The 25,458-nt window shown below is 61.8% G+C and overlaps 1 protein-coding gene across 2 annotated transcripts in view; it reads left to right on the top strand.

Moving 5' to 3' along the window:
• Positions 1-465: 465 nt before the first annotated feature.
• MEF2D (myocyte enhancer factor 2D) overlaps positions 466-25,458 on the top strand; it is a 30,656-nt gene continuing 5,663 nt past the window's right edge. Inside the window, exons 1-9 of one of the 2 annotated variants that reach the window (XM_081024618.1) lie at positions 475-993; positions 15,736-15,927; positions 16,492-16,695; positions 17,894-18,031; positions 18,977-19,187; positions 19,374-19,430; positions 21,062-21,252; positions 21,707-21,727; positions 22,809-22,938. In XM_081024618.1, coding sequence (XP_080880744.1) covers positions 15,874-15,927; positions 16,492-16,695; positions 17,894-18,031; positions 18,977-19,187; positions 19,374-19,430; positions 21,062-21,252; positions 21,707-21,727; positions 22,809-22,938 — 1,006 coding nt within the window. In that variant the 5' untranslated portion in view covers positions 475-993; positions 15,736-15,873. Of the gene's footprint in view, positions 994-15,735; positions 15,928-16,491; positions 16,696-17,893; positions 18,032-18,976; positions 19,188-19,373; positions 19,431-21,061; positions 21,253-21,706; positions 21,728-22,808; positions 22,939-25,458 lie in introns of both variants that reach the window. The other variant, XM_081024619.1, reaches the window with a different exon arrangement.

A 25,458-nucleotide genomic window follows, 5' to 3' on the forward strand; every position in this document is an offset into this window, starting at 1 on the left:
CTGGTAGGGAAGGGGGACTGTCACAGGTAGAGGGAGCAAACGAGCTCCCCAGGTAACCCCCAGAGATGAAAGTGGGGCTTCGGCACACACTGAGTGGGGGAGATGGAATCTTTTCACCACTTGGCGTCTACCCTTAATTTATCTATTTAGACTTCCACCTCTCAACTCTCCTGGGGCTCGGGAGGGGGGGAAGCTGTCGGAGAGCGTGTGTGTGTGTGTGTGTGTGTGTGTGTGTGTGTGTGTGGCCGCGCGCGCGCCCCCAGGAGCGCGCGCTCTCGCAGAACCTCCCCGGAAAGGACCTCCTTAAGCGCGTGGTGGCAGCTGTGCTAGGCGGCCGTCCCGCGAGCTCCGAGGGGCACCATGGGCGCGGGCCGATCCCTTTAAAGGCCTCTGGGTCTCGCCGCCCCACTTTGCCTCGCTCTGTCCCTCCCTCCCTCCCTCCCGGCCGGCGGAGGGATCTGCCGTTCCCGGCGCTGCAGCCTAGCTTGGGCGGGCGGCCGGGTGGGGGCCGACCCGGCCCGGCCCGGCCGGCCCAGGGAAGCGAGGGGCGGGGCTGCGTCCCCGGGCCCGCCCCTGCTCCGGCCCCGCCCCGCCCCCCCGCGGATCCTCCCATTGGCCCCCCGGCTGTCCATCACCCCCTGCCTCCACCCCTCAAGCTAGGCTGAGCTGTGCCTACGTCGGCCTCGACTCCCGGGGGCTGGAGGAGTTACCTTTGGAGCCCGAAAGGAGGAAGGAAGCAAAATATCAACACAGCCGAGGCGGCTTGGGCGCTCGGCCCCGGTCCCCCGCCTGCCCGCCGCCTGCCTGCCCGCCCCCGCGCCCACGACGGGGGCCCAGGCCCCCCGGCGCCGCCCAGGGCCCGCGCGGACGCCGGCCTCATTTATTATTCCCCCGCCCAGAACTGCGGCTTCCCGGTGTTGAAGATCCCCCGGACTAGGGGCGAGGGCTGCCGCTTCCCTGCCGTGACACCCTCTCCTTGCCCCCGCGGGGCCGGTGAGTAGAGAAAAATAATGCGCCTGCCGCTTTAAGAGGCCCCCTCCCCCACCCCGTCCTGGGGCTGGGGTGGAGGGTGGTCTAGACCGTCCCCCGGAGGGGTGGGATGGGGTGGCCTTCTGGGCCGAGAGGAAGTCGCGGAGCTGGCTGTGTTTTCGTGTGGCGTCGGGGGGAGATTACACGGGGGACTGTTTGTGTCAGGGAGTCGGCTGTGGGGTCGGGGTGGGGATGGGCGGCTTGGGGGCGCGCCGGTCTGTCGGTGTCCGGGGGTTACCACGGCCTCCGAGTGGTCTGGGAAGGGGCGCCATCCTTACAGGGGTCTCCGGTGACAGCCGGGACCGACTGACATTTTAACAGCCGGCCCTCCCTCCCTCTCCCTCCTCGCGCCGCCTGTTCCCTCCTCCTTGGCCCGAAATGGTGCAGAAGGGGGCCTGGGAGGGCGGCGGGAGGGTGGGGGCGGGGGGAGCCGCAGCTGTTTGGGAAGCGGGGGAGGGAGGGGGGATGTTGTTCAGATGACACCGAGGTGGTGGGTTGGGGTGTGTGAGTGTGTGTGCGCCTGGGACTCCTGTTTGGCGGGTGCCTGTGGAGTTGGGACGCGGAGTCACCACGGAGGTGGGCACACAGGACCCTTCCTTGGGACCTCCTAGCCCTCTTCCGAGACCCCTGATCTGGTTTGTCAGCAGCCCCAGCTGGAGAACCCCCGGCCAGAAGTTTGCAGCTGTTCAACATCTGGGCAAGAGTTCTCCAATCCCTCTCTTCACCTATGGCAGGCTGAACCGGGCTTGGAGTGGGGGCCCGGGGAGTGGGGTGGGGGGCTTTTGGAGAGCGAGAGCCGAGGAGCCTGAGAGGCATCTAGTCTCTCTGCCCAGTGCCAGCCCCATCCTACCAGGTTTGGGTCTTACAGAGATGCGGGAAAGGGCCCCCCTCCCCCAGTGATTCAAACTGACCTCCCCACAGCCACCTGAGGTCTAGCGTGAAAGGAGGGCTCGTGGGGGTGGGCAGGCTCCCGGCCACTGGCTCGGTTATCCCAGGTTTGTCCTTCCGAATGGGAGGCCCTGAGTCCCCTTAAGCAGAGCATTGTTGAAGGGTTGGGGGAGGGTACTGTGGGTGGGTCCTGTGTCCCCTTCCTTGTGCTGAGCCCCCCCTTTGAGGTGTCCTTGTAGGCCTGGTGTCTTGGTTGGGGGGGTGGCCCTCCCCCATCCCCTCAAATGGGTCGCCTAGGCAATTCAGGGGCCAGCCTGTACTATGGGAAGTTTGCCGTCTGGGGCAGTGACCTTGGGCTGCTCTGGCCTGGAGATAGGAGGGGAGCACAAGATTAGGTGTTTTCAAGTTAGGGAGCTGTCCGCCTCCCACTCCCCTCCCAGCCCCCAGGAGGGCCGTCTCAGTAGCTGAGGAGAGCATCAGAAAGGCACATGTCAGTGTTCACAGATGTCCACCCGCTCCAGGTCTCAGCCTGGCCGTCCCAGCTCCCACGGCCTGCCTGGGAATGAATTTCCTTCCTGTGGTTTCCCAGTGTTGGGAGGAGGTGGGGGTGGGGTGGGATCCATGTGGCGGTGGCTGAGGACGTGTTTCTGTGAGGTGATGGGGACCTGGACTTACGCTTTGCTCTTTCCCCACTTGCCCCAGCACAGGCATTTGCACCCTTGAATCTCAGTGGTCATGTTCTCTTTGTTGTAACTCTCCTGCCCCCAACACACCTGGGGTGTGTGTGTATGTACATGTACAGTTCAAGGGGAGGGGTCCCTGGTTTCCCTGGGGAAAGGAGGAGCTTTCACACACACTCCTTGAGAGACCAGAGAGGTTCCGCTTTTTGCCTAAGACCACACAGCAAATCTGTGTCAAAACTTCTAGCTGCCACTTTTTCAGGCACAGCGTCATGCAAGGGAGAGACCCTAGGAAGGAAGACACAGTCCTTGCTCTTGGAGGCCCTGATCAAAGGGGAGAAGCAGGGCCCAGTCAGAGAGCATTATAACCCTAGTGTTGGGGGATGGGCGTGGGAGGCTGGGCTGGAGATTGTCTGCTGCACTCAGTGACTGGGACAGTGGTGGAAGGGTGGTGCGTGCTGCCCATTGTCCACCCCAACTCTGTGCCTGCCGCCCCTGGGCTGGAGGGGCCTGGGCTTTCCAGCTCTGCCCTGCTTGGCTACTGGCTCTTTTCGTAGGCTGGGAGATATGATAGTCTTTCTGGCTGCTGTTATATAATCTGTCTCCAGCAGTTTTTTCTTTTTTTTGAAATCTTCCCTGGGTCTTTCTTGGGAGGTGTGATGGGGGAGGAAGCGGAGAGTAGACTACCCAGGTGGGGGCTGGAGAACCAGTAGCATGGAGGCTAGGGGAGGCCCCCTGACCCCTGAGGGGACGGGGGAAAGAGGCCTGTGTGTGGTGACCTCGCCCCTGTCAGCCTCCCCCTCCGACCCAGCCCGGGGATGGTCTCTGCTGTGGGCGTCCCTCACCCTCTGCGTGTCCTGCCAGCCCCCTCCTGGCCAGCTGGGCCCCGGCCCTCCCTGGTTGGCACTGGGTCCGGAATCTCGGTGCTTACCTTGACGCAGGCCTGGTGTGGGTGGGCCCTGTGTCAAACAAGGTGACACCCACTTCTGCATCTCTGTGGGGGCAAGGGGAGTCAGGGACAAATGGGGGGGGGGTCCAGCATTTCGCTAGTTGTGTTTGGAGCCAGGCTCCTGCTCCTCTGCCAGAGGGTGGTGGTCTTTACTGCAGAAGAGGCGTGGATGGATGGGGTGGGTGAGGGGGCTCGACCTCCTGGGCACAAGTCCGAGCTGGTGTTCACCTGGGTTCTGCCGGTGGCTATGAGGCTCAGACGGGCCTAGAACCTGTCATCGGGTCAGGTTCTGGGTGTGTGGCGCTGTGGTGGCGGGTGCTCCCCAGCTCCTGGGACCGTGGCTGGGACTCGCCAGGCTCTCTGAGGCCAACTGCTTGGAGGCAATTATCTCCCTTTTACGGGGAAGCAGGAGATGGTAGCAGGCGGCATAGCCTCAGCATCACTGCAATCGCTGGTGGCTTTTATGAGCCAGTCATGGGTTCGGAGTCCGGCCAACTGTCTGTCCTTCTGTCCCAGTTGGGTGACTTACTCGTGGGGGGAGGGGGAGGGGCTAGGTGCCACGAGCTCTGTTCTGGAAGCTTGCTGTGTCGTGGTTGCCCTGTCTGGGCACAACTGCAGCAGGCGGGATGGGGCTCAGACCTCAGGAAGGACTTCCCAGAGGAGTAGACGGGGAGAGACAGGACTCTGACTTGGCCCGGGGAAGAAGGGGCTCTCAAAGCGTTTTCTTCTTCAGTGGCTCTTGGTGGCTCTGCTGAAAGGCCTTGAACTTTAGCCTAGTGGGGATGGTGCAGTTTGGCTCCCGGAATATTTGTTTTCTCTCCCCCTGCCTGGGGCTGAAAGTATTCTGAGGAGAGTTTGTCCTGGAGCTGTGGGATGGCTCGCCTTGGGCTCCTTTCCCCAGCCGAGGGCTGCGGGCGCTGGGTGGGCGGCCCGGCTGGGCAGACTGGCACGCCCAGGTGCACCTGGCCGGCCCCCAGCACTGAACAGCACCGTGCTCACAGGTGTGCAGAGCTCACACGCGTGTGCAGACACCCACGGAGCAGCTGCCGCCCTGTGGGGGCAGGGGCAGTGAGTGGCAAAGATGATTAAAGGATTGGAGATGGGGGATACGGTGGGGGGCGGGGGGCTGAAGCAGGCGGGATGGAGGTCAGACTGCAGACGGGCTGTGCCCGGAGGGGCCTGGCTGACCGCCATCCTGCCCCTACGTCCTCTCCCTCCCTCGCAGACCCTCCGTGTGGCCCTGGCTTGGCCTGCCTCTGCGCCTCACGCTGGCAGGCACGTCCTTGGATAAGTCTGCTTCCCAGATGTGCGGGGGTGTCACCTGGCCTGTGGTGAGCAGAGCATCTGGGTGTTTGGGGGTTTGTCACTGCTCTCTTGCCCTCCCCGATCACCCTGACGAGCGCGGCCACTCTGAGGTGCCAGGGTTACATCAGAGCCCCCAGGCTTTTGGGGGCAGATGCCTGGCTGGGCGGTCCCTGAAGCCCTTTTTGTTAATTTTTGCTTTCTTCTGATTTTTCCTTTTCCTGAGGCTGTGGCCACAACCTCTTCTTCTGGGAGCCTAGCCATGCACTCACTGACTGCCTGGACCCTGGCAGCCTGGAAGGGACAGTTGTCCCCACTCGCTGATCTTCCCTCCCTCCTGCCTTCGGCTGGGAGGGGAAGGACTTGTCCGCCGGGCCTGCCGCTGGCCACACCCAGGCGGGACCATATTTACTCATTTAAACTCACCCTCCCAGGAGGCTCTGGGCTCTAGGCCTGGTCACTGACCTGGCTCAGTGCCTCTGGCGGGGCGCTCCGGCCACTCCCCTGGGGAGCATATAGAGAAGGAGCTTTTTTTTGCACCTGGTGGAGGGAGCTTTACGCCACTCACCCTATTTTCTAGTGTACCTGGGAGACCAACAGCTAAAACGTTTGAGCCCCTTGTGGGCTAGATGAAAGATGCTTCTGACTTGTGTGTCCCTGTGTGCCCAGCTCTGTGCTGGCAACGTACGAAGACTCCTTTAATTCTGTCCCCACTGTTTTTATAGTTGAGGAGAATGGGCAGAAGTTGCAGTGACTTACTCAAGCTTTCCCAGTGAGGCGGTGTTAAGGAAGGGACCTGCCCTGCAGGGGGCAGTGGGACAGGAGGCCCTGGGAGGCCCCGCAGCGGCGGGAAGAGCGGCTGGTAGGATTCCCTGGCACAGGCAGAGGGTTACAGTTTGGTGGCAGGTGGAGGGGAGGTGCTTGGTTTCCCTGAGAAGGTGTTGTCCTCTGATTGAGTGCCGTGGACAGAGTCCCCTGTGAAGCAGGAATGCCTGACCCTCAACAGACCCTTCCTGGGGCCCCGTTACTTCCCCCTGGAACAGCCACATGAAATGGATGAGCAGACAGATTGGACTCCTGGCTGCCTGGACCACGCCCCCCAGGCCCGAGGCCGGAATTGCCCGAGCCCAGGGGGGACCGGCCTGTTCCTGGCCCAGGGTGAGCAGGATGCACTGTGCTCAGCAGTCAGCCCACCTCTGCCACTGATTCCTGCCTGGTGACCTTGGGCAAGTCCCTGCCCAGCTCTGAGTTGGTTTTCATTTCTAGGAAAGAGACGCCTCACCTGGGGAAGAGGCGGTGCAGCGGGGAAATGTGTGGTGCTCAACAGAGTGGGTGCTTGGAAAGTGGGTGCCTCCTTTCTCAGGACTTACCTGCTGAGGCAGCTGCCCAGCCAGAAGGGGGGCGGGGGCGGGCAGGGTCCTGGGTAGGGACCCGCTGGTGTCTGTGTTGGGGGAGGGATCTCCAGGCCTAGGGCGCAGTCTGTCCCCCCCCCCCCCGCACCCCGCACCCCCCTCCGTCCTGGTGGGCTTGGGAGGCTGTGTGCAGCCCTGCCTTCCCCAGCCAGCCGTCTCCCCATCTCAGAAACCCTCCACACCAATCCCTGTGGCTGCATGCTCACTCTGCCAGCAAATACTTGGGCTTGAGGGTTGGGGGAACCAGAAATAAGAGAGAGCTCATCCCCAAACCTCAAGGGAGCAGGTGTGGGGGGAGGAGGGGCCTGTCTCTTTCCTGGGTCCTTCCAGTCCAGGTGGATGGGGTAGCATGGAGGCTAGGGGACGAGCAGATGACCTCGAACCAGCAGCTTTTCCCCTGGAGGCATGGGCGCTGTGTTTGCTGAGGGGTGATGGCTGGGGGTTGACCGAGGAAGGCCTGCTTCAGGCCTCCCCGGACACGACCGGCCTGCCCTCCAGCCCCCACAGCTGCCTGCCTCCCTGCTGACTCCCCTGTGCAGCCCGCCCGCCCGTGGCAGCCCTGGGGCCCCAGCTGACTGGGTGGGGACAGGTGTCCAGGACCAGCTGCTCCCTCTTGTCTTGTCCACCTGTCAGCCTGGGGGTGGGGAGCTGATGGGGAAGGGGAAGGGGAGGGGAGCGGAGGAACGTCTTGGCCCCCTCACCTGCTCCCTGGGGTGCGGCCTGGGTATGGAGCAGCAGGAGGATTGAGCAGCCCCAGGCAGGGCTTTGCCCTCAGAGGGAGGACAGCTCCAGACCATAGCCATGGCAGAGAAGGCTTGGTAGGCAGGGGTCCTAGCTGGCAGAAATCAGAGGGGTCTACATAGTGTCTTCAGGAAAGGGTGGGAAGCTGGGTAAGGGGCACGAGTCGGATCTGGGGCAAGTGTTTGCCTAGCCCTGTGCAGGTACCCCCCCACTGCCTGCCTGGCTCCCCTCCATCTGGCTGGGCATCTTAGCCTCACCTGGCACCTTTCCTGAAAGCAGCAAGCTAATCCTGTAAGAGCTGCCTGGCTGGCCGCCTCACAGGCCCACGCAGCTCCGCTGCCCGCCCTCGCCTGCCAGGGGCTTAGAGGACTGTCCTTCCAGGCAGAAGAGGACCAGCCACCGCCCTGCCCTGAGCCGCCCCTTTAAGTCCTCGCTGGGTGGCTTCCCGGGGTCATGAAGTCTCTAGGAGGATTTGCTTTCCCTGATTGGATTGGCCTCTTTCGGGCCCCTGTCTGTAACCGTAGGGGGGACACCTCCCGCTCTGACCCTCCACCTTCCCTTTGCTGTGGAGTCTGAGGGCCCAGGGTCAGGCCCCTCCCCTCTCACTGTCCCAACAAGCGGGGCCTGACCTGCTTCCTCTGCGTCAGCTAGAGCTCCCTGCCCCTGCTCTGTGGGTGAGAAGAAAGGGTCTTGCTGCTGTAAACAGGGACAGACCACCGCCCTGGGAGAGAGTGCCCCTCTGAGACTGTCTTCCTGCCTGCTTCTCTCCCTGTTTTCCTCTTCAGCCTGCTCTTCCTTTGGCCAGGGGCCCATAGTCCGTAGTTACCCCTGCCCTCATTTCCACCGGAAGTCCCTCCCCTGATCTAACCATTAGACCCCCGGCTACAATGGGAGGCAGCCCAGATCCAGCACCGGTGTCATTGTGCTAACCCCAACGGATCACGGGCTGACCCGCCCCCAGGGCCCCAGCTGCCACTTTCACTTCTGTCTCCTGAGACCCCAGAGGGAAGTTAGATGGGGAGGTGGAAGGTGACACAGTAACCGTCCCAACTGCCCCCACCCCTCCTCAGCCCCCTTGTCCACGGGAAGGCAGTGCCGTGGTCGGCTCCTGGGAGGGGTGGCGGTTCACTAGCCCGGAGGACTTCCCAGGAGTGGACGGCACTGCTGGGCTTCACTGTCTCAGATGGCACGGTTGCCAGTGCCATGCGGTAACTGACAAGCAGAGGTCACTTTGACCTCGCCAGGGTGGGCAGGGGACGGGTGGTCTTCCGGTTCCTATTGGTTGGAGTGGAATGCTGGGGCCTGTGTGTCCTCCAGACGTCCCCAGCTACCCGTGCTTAGTTGGGTGTCTTCTGACAAAGCTACTGGAGCCCGGGACCACTTGGAGGCCCAGAACTGCGGCCTGGGGAGTCCTCTGTAGTCTGGCACGTCTCTTGCCTGTGTACTGGGCCGGTTCCTCTCATTGGGCACTCTTGGGTGTGGACTTTGGGAATAGGGGTAGAAGTAGAAGGACCCCCCCACCCCATCCTCCTGCTGCCCAGCCTCCACACCAAGGAGGGGATGGGGCTTTTCCGCTGGGGAGCCCCCAGGCCGTGTGGAGCCAGCACTCCTCACCCTCTGAATCCCATCCGGTTGCTCAGGCCACACTGCTTAGTAACTTCTCACTACGGCACCTCCCCCGCCCCCATCCTGCCTCACATGAGTGGAGGACCCCATGGGATGAGAGCTGACAGAGGCCTGGCGGGGGGATGGGGACAATTCAGGAATGCTTTCCGGAGGCCTGAGGTTCCAACAGCTCCATTTGGGGTCCCTAAGTACCTCGGTTTGCCGGGTGGCCCAGGTTCTGGAATGGGAAGTGGAGCCTGATGGAATAAGGTCAGACTCTATGCAAATCCCCATGCAAATGGGCAGTCGTGAGTCATTACTGATGGGCCTGCTGGGGTGGAGCGTGAAGCCGGGCTCAGGCCCCACTGGCGACCATGACAGTGCCCTTGGGTCAGTCCCGACTGAGGAACCCCAAGGAGGATCCAAGCCCTGAGGCTGACAGGCGTCCCTGTGTGAGGGGACAGGCACGACTGAATCTGCCCCAGGCCCTTGTGAGCCCACCTGGCACCAACCCTGAGCCCTATCTGTTGTGGGGGTTCAGGAAATACCCCCCTTCCTCTCCCTCCTGGGGTCTGCCTTCTGGTCTCCACACTGCCCTCTCTCCTTAAGCGGGAAGACAGTGGACCCAGCCAGGCCGAGTCTGCTCTTTCCTCCCCATGGAGTCACCATCGGACCTTCCATTTGGGCCTCTGAAGAGCATGGAACCAAGTGTCCAGGCTGGAATGGCACTTGTGTGCCTCCTGCACTCTACGGACCCATTGCACTGGCCAGTGGGTGACGCCTGGAGGGCTCAGTGACTTAGCTAAGGCCACACAGTGACTTAGGGGCCAAAGCAGGGGCTAGAATGCAGGTATCCAGCATCCCCGCCCAGAGCCCCCATGTTTCCCTGGGACCCCACCCACTCCGTTTCTACTAGGATTCAATCTCCCGTTGCCCCAAATTCTTCCTCAGACGGGGCTGGGTGGCTCCAGGAACTTGCAGGGCTTGGCGGGGAGGTTCCTAGGAGCCAGCCCAGAGGCCACCGGGGGTGGGGGCTGGCCACTGTCTCTGTAGGGAGACAAACACCTCGCAGCTGCTACAGGAAGGATAAGCTGGGCTGGGAAGCAGCAGAGAAGGCTCAGGAGACAGACCCTCACTGGAGAGGCATCTCCTGGGCAGAGAGCAGGGTGACCCCATCCCAGGAGGTGTGCCAAGGAGGAGAGGGCGGGAGCCCGAGGGTGGGGCGCGGGAGAGGGGAGAGTTGTCCAGCGGAAGCGGAGGGAGGGGAGGGCTCCCATACCGGGCGCTCCTCTTGGCAAGTCCATTCCTGCCCCTTAAGCCGAGGCCGTAGTGCCGCCCGCACTTGCATTCCTAGGGCGCCTGGGACCTGAGACCACCCCTGTGGCAGGTCCAGCTTTCCTGGACTGGTCCTCCCCTCCCCCTGCCCGACAGCCCGCCCCCAGGTCCCTTGTGGGTGAGTTAAAATTAGCCCAGTGCCCAGGCTAAAAATAGCCCCTGCCCAACCCTGAGGCTGCTGGGCTGGGGGAGGGGAGTCCCCAGGGAGGGGAGGATGGTGGGAACAGGGGTTTGGGTAGTGCGCCTGCCAAACTGGGAGGAGGATGGCGTGGGGGCCCGGCCTGTGCCTTTGAGAGCCGACCTAGGAGAACTCTGCCTCTGTCGTGGGGGTAGGGGGACAACACGGAGCCAGGGGAGCACTGGGTGGGGAACTGGCTGGGTAGGGGCTGGTGAGGGTCCCGGACTGCCCTTGCTCAGATTTGGGGGGATGCCCCCCACTTCAGGACCAGTACGGTGTTTGTGAAGGAAAGGTTCTCTATCTACCCCAGGACCTGTGCACCCTGGACCCTCTTCCTGGGCCCCATCTCTTGGCGTTTGGGGCGGTCACTGGGTTTACCTTCCTGCCCTGTTCAGACCTCACATGTGTCTGCTTAGAGGGAACGGGTCCCAGGGCTGCAGGTCAGTGAGGGACTGGAAGGCTGGGAGCTTGGGTTGGTCTGGGAATGGAAGCGGTACCCCGGGGACTGAGAGGGCCCTCGCGCCTTGGGCTCACCTCTGCCCACTCTCAGGACCTGCCTGTCCTTAAGGTCAGGCAGAGCCCAGAGCCTCAAGGGCCGAAGTGCTCCTGGGTGGGGGGCGGGGCTGGGTCCAGCGCACCCCCGGGGCCCCCTGGCCTCTCTGCCCTTGCCCAAGGGGGACCTGCCCTTCTCTTGTCTGTCTCTTGGCTGGACTGCAAGTTTTCAGGGCGGGGATGGCGTCCTGTGGAGTTATGCCACGCGCCCTGGCTTCAGGGCCGGCTCTCCTTCTCTGTCACTTCTCTGTGAAACTCCCTCTCTCCTCCGGCCCTCTCCTGGCTGCCCGTGCCCCACACGCGGCCTTGCTTTGGGCCTTGCTACCTTCCCTGTCTCCTTTCCTGCGTCTGTATGTCTGTCCCCCTCTGCCACCCCCTCTGCATCTGCCTCACCCACGCCTCCTCCCTCATTAGTGAGCAGGCTGCTTGAGGCCGCCTGACTGTGGGGGTGACAGGTGGATTGGATTGTCACCCCTCCCCCAGTGCCTGCTGCTTATTTCATGCCCTGCAGCCCAGCCACAGGGATGGGGCGGGAGGAGGGATGACAGCTGTCTGCAGTGCCTCCTGCCTTCCCCGCCAGTCCACAGCCTGCGCCCCGAGCAGCCTGGCAGGGAGGGATGAAGGGCCCGCTTAATGAGAGAGCTGCTCGCTCAGTGCTCGCTCGCCGTGTGGAAGAGCAGGGCTGGAGCCAGTGCCCTGTGACGGAGGCTGCTCGCTCAGCCTCTCTGGGCACCTGCCCCACTGGGACTAGCGCTGCTGTGGGTGGAGTGGAGCCCTCAGGGCCTCAGGATGGACACGGTGGGGGCTGTGGGGACCAGGGGACACAGGTACTCCCCTGACGCTTGGCACTGGGAGGCACTTCTCTGCTGCTCCCCAGGAAGGGCAGCCCTGTCACAACTGCTGCTCGCTTTGCTTGGGGAGACAGCCCGGCCGCTGCCCCCGCCCCTGCTGGCCCCAGGCCACCCTCACACAGGAACTGAGATAGCATCATTCTGAAACCCGAGAATGGTTTGAATATTGCTCAGGTACCCAGAGGTGTTACATTGGGGGAGGCAGAGGCCTGCTGCTGGTCCCCTGCCCCCCCAAACCGAGACCCCCCTTGGGGCGCGTTTGCATACTGTTTGCACTTCATTTGCATGTTAATACCACCCATGTGTTCCTATTGGTCTGGAGAGTGGCTTGGAGAAATGGCCGTCCGTGGGGTCTGATGGGTCTCCCGTCCCCTCGGCCGCTGCTCCTTGTCCAGGCTGTTGTCACGTGAATCTGCTACCCTGCGTCCTCTGCTCTCCATTTGCAATGGCTGCTGTGTGACCCCCTTCACCCCCTTCACTCAGCCCAGCTGCTGTCCTCTGCTCCTTCAGTCTCCAGGGGGAGGGCCCTATGTCTACTTGCCCCCACGCCCCACCCCAGGAGGTCCGCCCTGCCTCATCCTGCCCAGAGAGCATGGCCCCAGTGAATGAATCAGAATCGGAAGCAGCCAGAGACTTTGAGGGGGGACTTTCGGTGACACAGATGGTGCCAGCCCAAAGAGTTACAGGTGTAGGCTGGAGTCATCCAAGCATGAAGACCACCCTGGACACGTCCCTGTCTCCATGGCAGCCCTAAGCCCTCCCAAGCCTTGGGCTCCAGGAGAAGTAGCCCAAAGCCAGGTCATCCTAGAGGAGGAGCAGGTGGGAAAGGAAAGGAGGAGAACAGTGGGGCCAGGGCAGGCCAGGGAGATAAGTCTCACATCTGGAGACCAGATGCTGAGGCCGCTGGCTGCTGGCAGTTGATTAGGTAGGTGATCAGGCGGAGGGCTAATTAGGGCGGCCCAGGTGTTCACCAGTCTCCCTAATTGGGTGGGAGGGACGCTTGGACACCCGCGGCCTCCACACCGTGGATAGACCAGTTTAGGGTATGCTCTGCGCACGCAGGCTCCAGCACCCCTCCTACCAGTCAGGGTTGAGTTCATGTTCTCGCCTCAGGGCTTTCTGGGACTGCACAGTGGACTGGGGAGCAGACTAGGGCAGACTGAGCCGCTTTGCGGGGGGCTCCTGCTGGGAGAGCTGGGAGGACTGCCAAGGCAGGGCCTTCTCCTCGTCTGGCAGTGCTGGCACACAGACGGGGGCAGTGGGGAACGGGCCTGGCAACATGGAATTGGAACAAGTGCTTTGGGCCACCTTGGCGGGGAGTAGGGAAACATGGTGCCCTGAGCCCGTCAGGGCGCTCCGTGGGTCCCTGTGGCTTCCGTGTTCTCGGTCCTGATACCTCGCGCATCCCAGCTCCCCCAGCCTCATGAGGCGGGGGTGGGGGGCGGTGGAGGAGATCAGCCAGGGAGCTGGTTGCCAGGCGACAGTTGCCTAAGCAACCCCATCCTCTCTATCTCCATGTGCTCAGGGCTGCTCCTTAGAAGACTTTAGAGTCTCCCCCTCTGTACCAGCCCACCCGGGAGTGGGAGGGTTGAGGACTAGAGTGGCAGGGCTGGTTGGAGGGTAGATGGTGTCCAAATGGACAAGCTTCAGGCGCAGCTGGGAAAGGAAGGGTTCTGTCTCCATGGAGGACAGAGGGAGCTGGTCCTGCAGCAGGAGTGGTGGAAGTCAGACCACCAGAGGGCTTCTCCCGGGGTCACACAGATGAAACGGTCCTTTCCTTCAGCAGACATTTCCTGAGCTGCTCCTCACAGGGCTGGAGTGGTGGAACAGGCAGCTGTGCTTCCTGCCCTCACCAAGCTTCAGTTTCACAGGGGGGTCAGGCATTAAATAGGAGCACAGAACTGCAATAACTTGCGATGGTGATAAGTGTTGGAAAGAAAAGAACAAGATACCCTGAAAGCAAATAATTGGGGGAGCCAAAGGAGTGAAGTGGGCTTGCAGGAATGGCTTTCTGAAGGCCGTGAGCGCCAGCTAAGAGCCTTCTCTCCCCACCTGGAGGAAGACCTGCTATTGGCCTTGGCCTTGAAGACAGGGGTTACATAGTAGCAAGAATCTGCCTCTGAACAAAAGGTGGTGAGAAGGGGATAGTGAACGGAGAGGGAGGGCAGGAGACTCCGTGACGGCATTTACAGTCTGGAATCGTCTTCCCCCCAACCCCTTGCCCCTGCCCCGCAGCCTCACTGTGCCCAGCTCGCTGCAGCTCTAGAAAAGACAGCCTTTGGATTGCACTGGGGGGCGGGGGGCAGGGGAGCTGAAATCCTTGGGCTGCAGCCTTTGCATGGGGGTTTGGCAGAGACTGGGGTCACAGGCAAGGAATGGGGGGCTGGAGCCGGTTCTGGGCCCAGGTGTGCTGGGCGATTCAGGGCTGGCTGGGCTTGTGTTGCTATTGTCCTAGGACCCTTGTAGGGGGACAGGAGGAAGCACATGGAGCACCGGGCATGTACCTGGGCACAGAGTGGGTGGAGGTCCTTCTAGGAGTGGGCAGGGAGCTCCCGTGCCTTCTAAAGACATCTGGACAGAGTGGAGGCTCTCCAGCTGGGTTCGGGGAGGCCCAAGTGACAGTCCTGGTAATAGGAAAGGTGGGGAGGGGCATTCCTGCTTCCTGCCAAGTGCACAGACTCCCTGCCTTCCCTCCCCCATGGCCAAGATGTGGAGGCTGAACATGGGACCTGCTGTGGACCCTTGGGGGCCACGTTTGAGTGGAAGAAGTCAGCCATTGGGAACGGGGTTCCTAATTACAGGCGTCTGTCATCAAACAGCCCAGTGACACCTCTGCCCAGGTTGGGTGGGAGGACTCTGCAGTGGGATCTTTGGAGGGAGCCCTGGAATTGCATGGCTCTGGCTCCTCCCAGGACCCAGCCCACAGGCTTTAGAAAGCACGGGCCCCAAACCCTCCACCACCTCCCAGGAGGCCCCACCTCTCAGGCACACACTCCAGGAATTGAAGGGCTGGAGGAACTCGGGGTCATGTTGGGCCTCCATCCCACCCTGGGCCTCCCCAGCCCCTGAGGACTCACCCAGCCTGTTGGGGCACTGCCCACATCTGGCAGCATGCACCTTTCCTTGCTCCGGCGGGGCTCTCGTCCCCGCGCCCCTCCCATGCCCGCGTTGTACGGCGCTGTCCTGGCTCTGATGGGAGATGGTGGGCCGTGCCTGGTTTATAGGCGGACTGCCTGGTGCCCATGTGCCTGGCTGCCAGCGGGCTCCTTTGCGTACACAGCAGCTCTGTATGTTCTCTCGGTGCTACAAGGTGATGGAGATTGGGAAGCGTTGTCAGACTGAGCTTGGGTTCTAGACTTGGCCCCTTCCCCTAGAGCAGGGATCAGTGAGCTGTGCCCATGTCTGTTCTTATAAGTCTAGTTCTGTTAGGGCACTGCCACGCTGGAGTGTGTGTGTGTGTGTGTGTGTGTGTGTCTACAGCTGCTTTCATGCCGCAAGGCAGAGTTGAGTAGTCACAACAGAGTCCGTATGGCCTGCAACATCTGAAATGTTTATTATTTGTCCCTTTGTAGAAAACAGTGGCCAAGCTCTGGTCTAGAGCGGTGGTTTATGTATTTGTTTATGGCAGCAGAACCCTTTCTTCAAATAAACTTGTAGGCTGAGGCCAACGGACTGGTTGGTGAGCTCGCAGTTGTGCAGCCCCAGCCCCGCTCTGGGACGCCGGGCTCCTGGGCTCCGTGAGCTGGTGTGATGGCCCCTGCTCCAGACCCGCGTTGAGGGTGTAGAGCAGGGGCCCAGACACAGCATCGTGGCACCAGGCTCCTGAACAAGAACCACTGTTTTAGGCCTGAGGGCAGCGGACAAGCCCAGGTGTCCCTACCCTGGGTGGGCTCTGGGGAGGAGAAAGGGGTGGGGTGTTCTCTAAGACCCAGACCTCAGAAGCCAGGCAATGCCACATCCTCTGTCTGACCTGGAACCTGAGGGCAGCAGTGATGGTGTGGAAAGGGCCTGACCAGAGTCCTGGGCCCTGAGTGTGAGGTCCAACTGTGCCTGGTGCTGCATGCCGTCCCCTCGGGTTGCTACCGTGTCCTCGTTTTGAGGCTGGAGCTGACACTGCCTGCGTATCTCAGGGTGCTGTGGGCCCGGCCTGTGTACCCAAGGAGCGGGGCTGAGGGCTGCCATGGCTGACAGTCCTCTCGTGACCCCCCACCAGGTGGCTGTGCAGAAGGTGTCCTGCAGACCATGAACTGAGCCCTGGTCCCAGGCCGTTCATGAGCACAGTGTGAGGCGAGCCGCCACCCACCACCCAGCGATCCCCTCCCCTCCCTGGCACTGAGAATCCGCGGAGAAGATGGGGAGGAAAAAGATTCAGATCCAGCGGATCACTGATGAGCGGAACCGACAGGTGAGGAGGTCCTGGGGCCCGCAGTGCAGGTGAGGTAGAGCGCTGACCGCTGCCTCCATTCCTTGCAGCCACTCTGAGAGGGCTTCCTGGAGGAAGCGGGTCTGGAGGCTGTCATGGAAGGGGAGCGCCCACCTGCCTGCAGTTCTTAGAACCCTGCTGTCACCGGGCTGTCCCGTACCCCTGCCCATGAGCCAAGGGCAGGCCTCCAGCCACCTCGGGACTCCCCTTTTCCACGCCCGAATCCTTCCGTCTTCTGACCCCAGGATTAGAGCGGGAAGCCCTTCTGTCCTCCCTCCCTGACCTGTCATAATCCCCAGCACAGGGATGTGGAGGTGCTTCCATTGGAATCTGAGTCCTCTGCCTTCAGCGAGTGGGCTGTGGGCTGTGTCCTGGCCATGGGGTGCTGGCCTGCTTCTTCCCGAGACCAGGGGCTCCTGGGGACAGAGCTGTGTCACCCTGACATGGGGGCTCCCGAGGCAGGGGCTGCGTCCAGCGGCCTGCAGGTGGGGACTCCTGGGCAGGCCTTGACTGAGCCACACCTGGCCGCCCATGGCCCACCTGCAGGTGACGTTCACTAAGCGGAAGTTCGGGCTGATGAAGAAGGCGTACGAGCTGAGTGTGCTGTGCGACTGCGAGATCGCGCTCATCATCTTCAATCACTCCAACAAGCTGTTCCAGTACGCCAGCACCGACATGGACAAGGTGCTGCTCAAGTACACGGAGTACAACGAGCCGCACGAAAGCCGCACCAACGCCGACATCATCGAGGTGGGCCCGCGCGCATGCGCCCTCCCCTGCCTGCCCACAGGCCCCCACCTGTGTACACAGCCCCGCGCCCTCTCACAGACCCGGGCGTGTAGGAAGGGGCAGTGCACCCTCTTCACATCCCTCGGGCGTGATGTGACAGCTCTCTGTCCATCTTCCCCCTCCCTCCATCTTTTGGTCTGCTCCTGCGTCTGACTCTTCCTTCGTCTCACTCTCTGTTTGCATATCTCCTGCTATTCCTGTGCCTTTCTGGGTCCCTAGGGCTCAGTGTTTCAGAGAGAGCTCCCATTGTGAACTGTGGAGGCATGCGGGCTTTGGCACCCAGCTCTGGCCTTTCCTGACCACGTGGCCTGGGCACATGGGTTAGCCTCCTCGAACCTGGGTGCCCACCCACCTCCATGAAATGGGGCCAGCGCCTGCTTAGAAGGGTGCTGTGGGATTGAACGAGATGGCCCCATTCTCGCTCCTCACATGAGGCACGCGTGCCCTGGGCTGTGAGCTTGTGCTGGTGGAGAGGGTCCCGGGAGCCTTCCTGAGCGAGACGGACTCAGAGATTTGGAGGGAATTCCCTTCTTTTTATATTAGAGGAAACATTTACTGTGGGCTGCAGTGTAAAATTTGCATTCATTTTAATGTCAGCACAAGTGTCTGAATATGTTTTGAGCATGCAGAGGGCAGCTTTGGGGTCTTCCCCAGACCCACGAGCTGTGTCCCTACGCCGTGTGGCCACATAGGAGAAGCTCTGGCCTTGGGCTGGGACAGCATATGGGGTGGTACATGGCAGGAACTCAATAAGTCTAGTCCCCGTGTGCTTTTTCCTCTTGCCCCTGTCCCTCTGTCTCGTGTCTGTTTCTCTCCGTCCTCCACATCTTCTGAGCAGAGCCGAGGAATTGAGCTGGGCAGAGCCAGCCCTGACCACCTTCCCCTGGGGACGCCCAGGCACCAGCCCCTCAGCCCGTCACCCAGAGCCCTCCCCACGTCTCGCCCAGTGCATTCCCTGAGCTGTGCCCACCTTTCACCCCTCATCACACAGTGCCCTCGGAAGGGGTGACACTGAGGGAGAGGGCTGGGGAGATGCGGGGACCCCTGCAGGAGGAGGTTGGGGAGCAGTAGGGGGTCTTCTGGAGGAATGGCAGTGCTCCCGAGAGGCAGGAGAGGCGGGCGGGAGGACCCTCCCCCTCTGACTGCCCTGCGGTTCCAGACGCTGAGGAAGAAGGGCTTCAACGGCTGCGACAGCCCGGAGCCCGACGGGGAGGACTCCCTGGAACAGAGCCCCCTGCTGGAGGACAAGTACCGGCGCGCCAGCGAGGAGCTGGACGGGCTCTTCCGGCGCTACGGGGTGAGCCCCACTCACGCCCCTCCCGCCCCCCCAGGCGCTGCACAAGAAGCACAGGGAGTGTGAGAGCCCCGAGGTGGACGAGGTGTTTGCCCTGACCCCCCAGACGGAGGAGAAATATAAAAAGATAGACGAGGAGTTTGATAAAATGATGCAGAGTTATAGGCTGGCCGTGAGTAGCAGCATGGAGGACGCCCCCCGTGGTGCATGGTGTGGCTTTGCCCTCGCTGCCCGGGCCGGACGGGGTGTGTGCTGCACAGCGCTGGGGCTGCTGGCGACTCCCGAGGCGCCTCGGACCTTGGCCTGACGAGCCTGTGCCGCTCGCTCGCTGAGACGCACTTGGATGGAGCACAAGCCAGGACAGGCCTCAGTGTCCCCCTCACCAGCGAGATGTGTAGGTGATGTGCCATCTGGACAAGACAGGAACGACGGCATGTGCTCTGTGTCGGGACGTTTTTGGGGCAAGGCCCCCAGGCCTGCTCCGACCCCCAGGCTCAGACCCTCAGCAGCGTTGTGTAGGAGAGGCAGCGAGGTGGGGTGAAGCCCCGAGGGGGGGGGGGGGCGGATGGACTGGCAGCTACGCGTGAAGGAGACGCAGGCCTTCAGCAGCCACGTGCGTTTCCTCGTCCTCAGGGCCTCTAACCTGCTCCCCGTGTGTCCTGCCTGGCTGAGGACTAACCCGTCGCCACTAGGGGGCCCGGTCCCCCCTGCAGTGGGCAGAGCTCCGCCCTCGCCGTCGGGGCCAGAGCGGGACCCCACAGCACCCCCAGCAGCGTGTTTCCTTGGCGGGAGTGGCAGGCAGGGCTCTGGAGGGCCGGGCAGAGACGGGGCTGCTGGCCTGGGGTGCACCGCCCAGCCCCGGAACAACTTTCACCTGCCTTCCCAGGAGAGATGGGTCCCAGGTAGGGGTCACCCTGGCCTGACCCAGACTCTCCATTTTCTGTCTAGTCAGCTGTCCCGGCCCCCAACTTTGCCATGCCCGTGACAGTGCCCGTGTCCAGTCAGAGCTCACTGCAGTTCAGCAACCCCAGCGGCTCCCTGGTCACCCCCTCCCTGGTGACGTCATCCCTCACGGACCCACGGCTCCTGTCCCCCCAGCAGCCAGCACTACAGAGGAACAGTGTGTCCCCCGGCCTGCCCCAGCGGCCCGCCAGTGCAGGTGAGAGGGCTGTAAGCGGACAGCTGAGGTGGACGGGAGATGGTATGGGGACCTGGGCTTCTGCTTTCAACCGAGTGTCCTGGCACCTGCACGGCGTCTCCCGGCTACGTGGCTCTGCCCGATCAGTCCCCAAACCCCACTCTGGAGGGAGTGTCCTGTCAGCTCACGGTTCTGCTTGTCTTCCAGGGGCCATGCTGGGGGGAGACCTCAACAGTGCGAATGGAGCCTGCCCCAGCCCCGTGGGTGAGTGTGGCAGCCCTTCCGGGGTGGGGGACGGTCCGCCTGCTCCGCAAGCCAGGGTCCAGGGACCAGGAAGGACCTAGGTACAGGCGAGGAAGACCCTGGGGCCCGAACTGGAGGTCCAGTCTGGGGTTTCCAAAGCTCTGGGAATTTTTTGTCTCTAGCAGTAATTGGTGAGCTGTCAGCTCAGGAAATTCTGGGCAAACTGAGAGAATGGACCAACAGTTCTAGTTGGAGGAAAAGATCCAAGTTTTCCCACCTGAGAGGGAGAGTCTGCTTGGGATCTGGGGGTGCAGACACATCTGGCGTTGGCTGATAGCCAGTAGGCACAGACTCACACGTACATGTACACACTCGTGCTCACACTCTCACTCACTCTCACCCGTGCAAACATTGCACACGATGCGCACTTGTGAGCACACAGCAGTAAGCCACAGGAAAGGCTGCCCCCCCCACACCCCCACCCCGGCAGCTGACAGCCCCTCCTGCCCTGTGCCGGTGTCCGGCCGGTGACTGACTTCGAATGTCACCATTGACGTCACCCTGGCATTCCTGCCATTCCCAGAGTGATCCAGGAATTGGGATGGAGGCAGGCACACACTTCCAGGGCAGCAGTATGCTCTCAGGCGACAGAGCAAGGTGACACCTCTGACTGGGGTCACCCCACATCTCTGGGCCCCCGAGTCCCCCAGCTTAGCACCAGTCACCAGGCAATGGCTCTCTGGCAGTGATTGTGTCAGGCTCGGGAAATGGGAGAGGTGGGGGGATACGCTCCCTCTGCAAGGAGAGGGACCTCGGACCTCAGGGAAACAGCGGCGCACACGGGCCCTCACGCCTGGCACGTGGGAAGCGGTGAGGGCCCTCGCTTGGCCTCCAGCTATGTGCCCTGACAAGTCATGACACCTCTGCCACCCTCACATTTCCTCTTGTAAATAGGGCTGAAGATATGTGCCGTGTCCTCCTCGAGGGGTAGTGTGAGCATTAAATGAGAGAACATGTGTGTGGAAGCCCCACGTAGCTTATGTGGAGCAGATGTGAAGATGGTTACTACGCTTACTGTCCCAGTCTAACTATGGGGGTGGCTGGCTTATCAGCCCCCAGGGAATGGCTCACCTTCCCCAGGTGCTCATCCCCCAGGTGTCACGTGCTCATCCGAATCACAGCGTCCCCAGCTCATGGCAAAGGGACCAGCTCGAGTGGTTGATCTGCTCTGGTGACCAGGATCCACTGAGACCCCAGTTCCAGGCTGGCCCCCCTTTTCCCAACCTGGGCCATGGTGTGCCCAGTCGGGGCAGGTTGTGGGGTCTGAAGGTGCTTCTTGTCCATGGAGACTTGGGAGACTGGGGGGAGGCTTGGCTGCCAGAGGACCTAGTGGTCATTGTGATTCTTTTTCATCCTTCCCATCAACCTTGGAGCTCCTACCACCCAGCCCCTCACACGTAGCTTAGAGGCAGGGGGACGAACCCAGTGATTTGGGTGGAAGAGATTCAGGGGAAATCAGAGAGCTCCATACCCACTCAGAGCCCGAATGTGGCTCTGTCCAGTGCTGGGGGACAGTACTGGCATGGGGACACTTGGCAGGGCTGAGGCGGGTCTGTGCGTTTCCTCTCAGCCTCATCTCTTCTCTCCTCCAGGGAACGGCTACGTCAGTGCTCGGGCCTCTCCTGGCCTCCTCCCCGTGGCCAATGGCAACAGCTTAAACAAGGTCATCCCTGCCAAGTCTCCGCCCCCACCCACCCACAGCGCCCAGCTTGGAGCCCCCAGCCGCAAGCCAGACCTGAGGGTGATCACGTCCCAGGGAGGAAAGGGGTTAATGCACCACTTGGTGAGTGGGTCTGGGCCGAGCGGGCGAGGGGCAGGGGCTGGGAGTGGAGAGTGGACAGAGGAAAGAGCCAACCTCCAGCAGGAGAGACGGTTACCCAGCAGTTAGGACTTCCCAGGAGAGCTCAGGGAAGCATGATGGGGGAGACACCCCGAGGGCCTCACACAGGGTGGCAACGCAGAGGTCCCAGCCTTGGGGGCAGTCGGAAGGGACCGAGATGGGCGAGAAGGTTCTGTGACGGAGGCCAGGGGAGGTGTGCCATTACCGCAGCACGGTGGGATGAGATGACGTGGGGCCCCAGCAGCTCCTGGAAGTCGGCAGGACAGTGGGGGGCTGTGCTTGCCTGCGGGGTCATCCTGCTCCCACACAGCGAGGTGCATGGGCTGGCGGTGGGCCGGGGGCGTGAGGGGGCGGAGGCCGGAGACTGAACATCCCTTGGTTTTATTTCTGCTCCCAGACTGAGGACCATTTAGACCTGGTAAGTGAGACTGGGAGGTGTTTGCTGTGGCTTTGAATTCTGGGTCAGCCCGTTGCTCTGCGGCGCCAGCATGGAGTACATGTGTGCCCTGTCCTTTCGCCTGTGTGTGTAGCGTGTGTCGTTTATTTGGTTATTTGCCGGGGGCTGTGCTCAGGACCAAGTGGGACACCGAGGTAAATGAGGCGGGGGTGAGGGCTCAGACATGCATGTGTGTGTACATGGGTGCATATGGGTGTCGTGTGCGATGCTGTGTTCATGCAGGCACACGTGTGTGTGTGTGTGTATGCGCAGAGGAGTGGGCCAGCCCCAGGCTGTGTCCCAGGATGCCCGGATTAGATAGACCCTTGGACCAGGGGCTGCACTGCTCTTTACCTGTCCTTCCCTCTCCTTCCCTCTCCTTGCCTCTCTCTCTCTCTCTCTCTCTCTCTCTCCCCCCTCCTTCTCCCTCTCTCTGTTTCTCTCTCTCTCTCTCTCTGTCACACACACACACACACACACACACACACACACACACACTTATATACTCACACTCGGCCAGGCGTGGGGCGGGGGCTCCTCCCCCCAGCTCCCTGATGGGAGGCCAGAGAGGCTGGAAAAGGCAGGCAGGCTTTGGCGGCCAACACGGCGGCAGTCTCGGCCCCAGCGTGGAGTTGGAATAAACAAGTGAGTCAGCGGCAGATGGAGCTGACATCCCCACGCACGTGTGTGCATACACGCAGGCACACGCGTTCCGCTCCCAGATGCCAGCGTGCCTTCCCCGGCGTGTGCTTAGTGAGATGGGTGGAGAGCAGACTCCAGAGGGACCGGCTGGGAGTTCTTTCCCCTCTGTCACTCTACCTGAGGAGACGGCGTGGGGCCAGCATGCGTGCCTTCCTCTCTGCGTGTGTGTCGGTGTGAGTGGGTGCGTGTGGATGTTCCTCTCCGTGGACCTCAGTGTCTCCGTGTCTGGACTGCGGGGCCTCCGTGCTCCAGCATGCCACCTGGGCCGGGATTCAGGGACGCCAGCTTGGCCTTGAGTGGAGGGCGAGGCCTGAGCAGCTTCCCCACCTGCCACCTCCTGACCAACAGCTTTTCCCTGCAGAACAATGCCCAGCGCCTTGGGGTCTCCCAGTCTACCCACTCGCTCACCACCCCCGTGGTTTCCGTGGCAACGCCAAGTTTACTCAGCCAGGGCCTCCCCTTCTCCTCCATGCCTACCGCCTACAACACAGGTGAGTGTCCCTGGGCTGTGAGCTGTGTGACGTGGCCTTGGGGTCGGGGAGGGACCAGACAGGGAATGGAGAGGTTCTCTGAGGGACACCCCAATCTGAGGAAGGCTGTTGATTTGGGGGAGCCCCCACCTGGTTAAGGTTGGCAGATTTAGCCAATAGAAACATAGACTGTCCAGTTCGATCTGAATTTCAGATGAAAAAATGAAAAATAAATAATGGTTTCAGCTGAAATTCAGATTGAACTGGGGATCCCTTATTTTTAATATAGGACCTAGTGGAGAAGGCAGGCCCTGGCCTTAGGGAGCCTCCCGTCGGAGGAGCCAGGCCAGGGGTGTGCTGGCAGGTGCTTCGGGCCACCAGGGTTGGGGCGTGGGGAGGGGACATGGCCAGTGCAGCGAGGCTTCCTAGAGGAGGATGAGGGAACAGAGAGAGAAGAGACAGGGAGGCTGGGCGGGCCACAGAGAGGATTTGTCCAGGTTCCAGGGAAGGCCGTGGGACTCCAGAGTGGGGGTCTCTCACCCCGAGGCTGGCCTGTGGTGCTTGGTGGACTGATGGGGGACAGGAGAACGAAGGTTGCAGGGAGGGAGCTGAAGGCGAAGAGTCACTGGGACACAGGGGAGGTGTCTCTAGGTAGAAGGATTCAGGCAGGACACTCAGTGCCTAGCCGTTCTGGGTCCCCAGGGCTGTCCTGGCCTGTGTCACCCACTCACACTGTCCCAGGAACAGTCTGTGACACTCTCAGCCATCCTTGCCTGCGTTCCAAGCTGCTGTGTCAGGAAGGGCTGCCCAAGGGGAAAGTGCCCGGTCATCCTGTTTCAAAGCACGTATGGGGCTGGGGAGCCTGGTCTGTTTCCTGCCGAGGAGCCCTCTGCCGTCCCCAGGTCCTTGCACCTGCAGGGAGCTTGTGTTAGGGCTGTTTTGTGATGACCTCAAACTAGACCGAGAGATCCCCCTCCTTCTCCCCGCCCCCAAAGCCGCATTCCAGAACTGAACCACAGTGGGTCCCGGACCCCAATGCAGGTACCCCCAGAACCCAGACCTGTGTGTAGCAAGGCCGCTTGGGGCAGGAAGGAGAGCTGCCTCAGGTGGAGGGGCCGGGCTCTGGCATGTGCGTCTGTGCCCGACTTCATCATCCGGCATCTGCACGATCCTTTGTCCACACGTGCACCACTCCCAGGTCGTTACGTCCTCGGGCAGCTTCAGATGGCCGCGTGCCTGGGCCCAGTCTGCTCATCTGTGAGAGCTGTGGGTGGACAGGCGGCCTCAGGCTCGTCCAGCCCTGCCACTGGGGCTCAGGGCCCCCCTGGAAAAGCCGGCTCCCTGAGGGCAGGCGGGGTGGTTGCAGAGGGTGCACAGACCACTTTTCAGAAGCTGTTGTTTTGGGGGAATCAGTGCCGTGGTGGTGGTTTTCTGCCATCTTCTCGCACCCCCTGCCACTTTGTGAGTGAGGAGGGAGGTTCATGGGTGTCCGGAGCACAGCAGGCCAGACTTTGGTGTCTGTGGTGTGAAAGCCGGTGGGGACGCTGGGCCTGCCCCTGGGGCCTCCCCGGAAGTGTGTGGCCTTCCTCACATCCTCTCAGAAGCCAGGGGCTCCAGTCCCTCTTGCTGCGGGACGTTTAAACAGCAGGTGTTTTCAGGTGACTCCTGGTATGTAAACAAAAGCCCAGCAAACATCTTGCTGATTAGCTGTTCACTGGTTCTAGCCCTTGGCCCTAGTTCCTGCTCTGGCTGGGGGTGATCTGGCTTTGGCAGTGTCTCGGGTAAGGGACAGGCCTGGCCCCTTGTTGAGACTGGCTGCAGAAGTCTGGCTCTGGTCACTCTAGGAGGGGCCGAGCCGGCTGCCAGGTGGCCTGCAGGCCGACTTCCTCTTGTCTCGGAGGAAACGAGCATCCAGGTGGATGGAGTGGGAGTGTCCTGGGCAGGTGGGGGCCTGGGAGGTGAGTGTCAGCCATTCACTCGTGAGGAAGGGACAGGCGGAGGCACTCTCTGGGGCCGCCTTCCTTCTCTGTCACACGAGTGTTGGGAATAGTCAGCTCCAGGGGCCCTTGCTCTGCTTTTTAAATACAAGCACCTTAAAGCCAGAGGCCCGCGGGGACTGGCCATCGCTGGAGTGAGATAGGAAGGTGATAGGGAGCACGAGGATCGTCCCAGCCCTGCCACTGGCTCTCGTGACCTGGGCAAGCTCCTCACACTGGAGGCTGCAGTTGCCTCATTCATGAATTAGTAACAAGTAGATCCTGGACTACTTGTTGTGTCCCCGACACTGCTGTGTGTGCTTCCTGTGGGTAGTGAGCTCACTTGGTCCTCACAGCTGCCGGGCCGTGACACAGGCAGGACCGCTGTCTGCAGTTTAGACAGAGTAGCCTGCCCACGGTCACATGACCTGCGAGGGGGCATGGCCAGGGACTTGGCCCGCATCTTATTGCTGCCGGGTTCTTCCTGTCCTCCCGGGGCAGCCAGGGCCACGGCTGCAGGGCTGCTGTGACAGGCGTGCCTGTGCCCTCCCACTGCCACCATGCC

The sequence above is a fragment of the Rhinolophus hipposideros genome (genome assembly GCF_964194185.1).
Source record: "Rhinolophus hipposideros genome assembly, chromosome: 19".
NCBI classification, from domain to species: Eukaryota; Metazoa; Chordata; class Mammalia; order Chiroptera; family Rhinolophidae; genus Rhinolophus; species Rhinolophus hipposideros.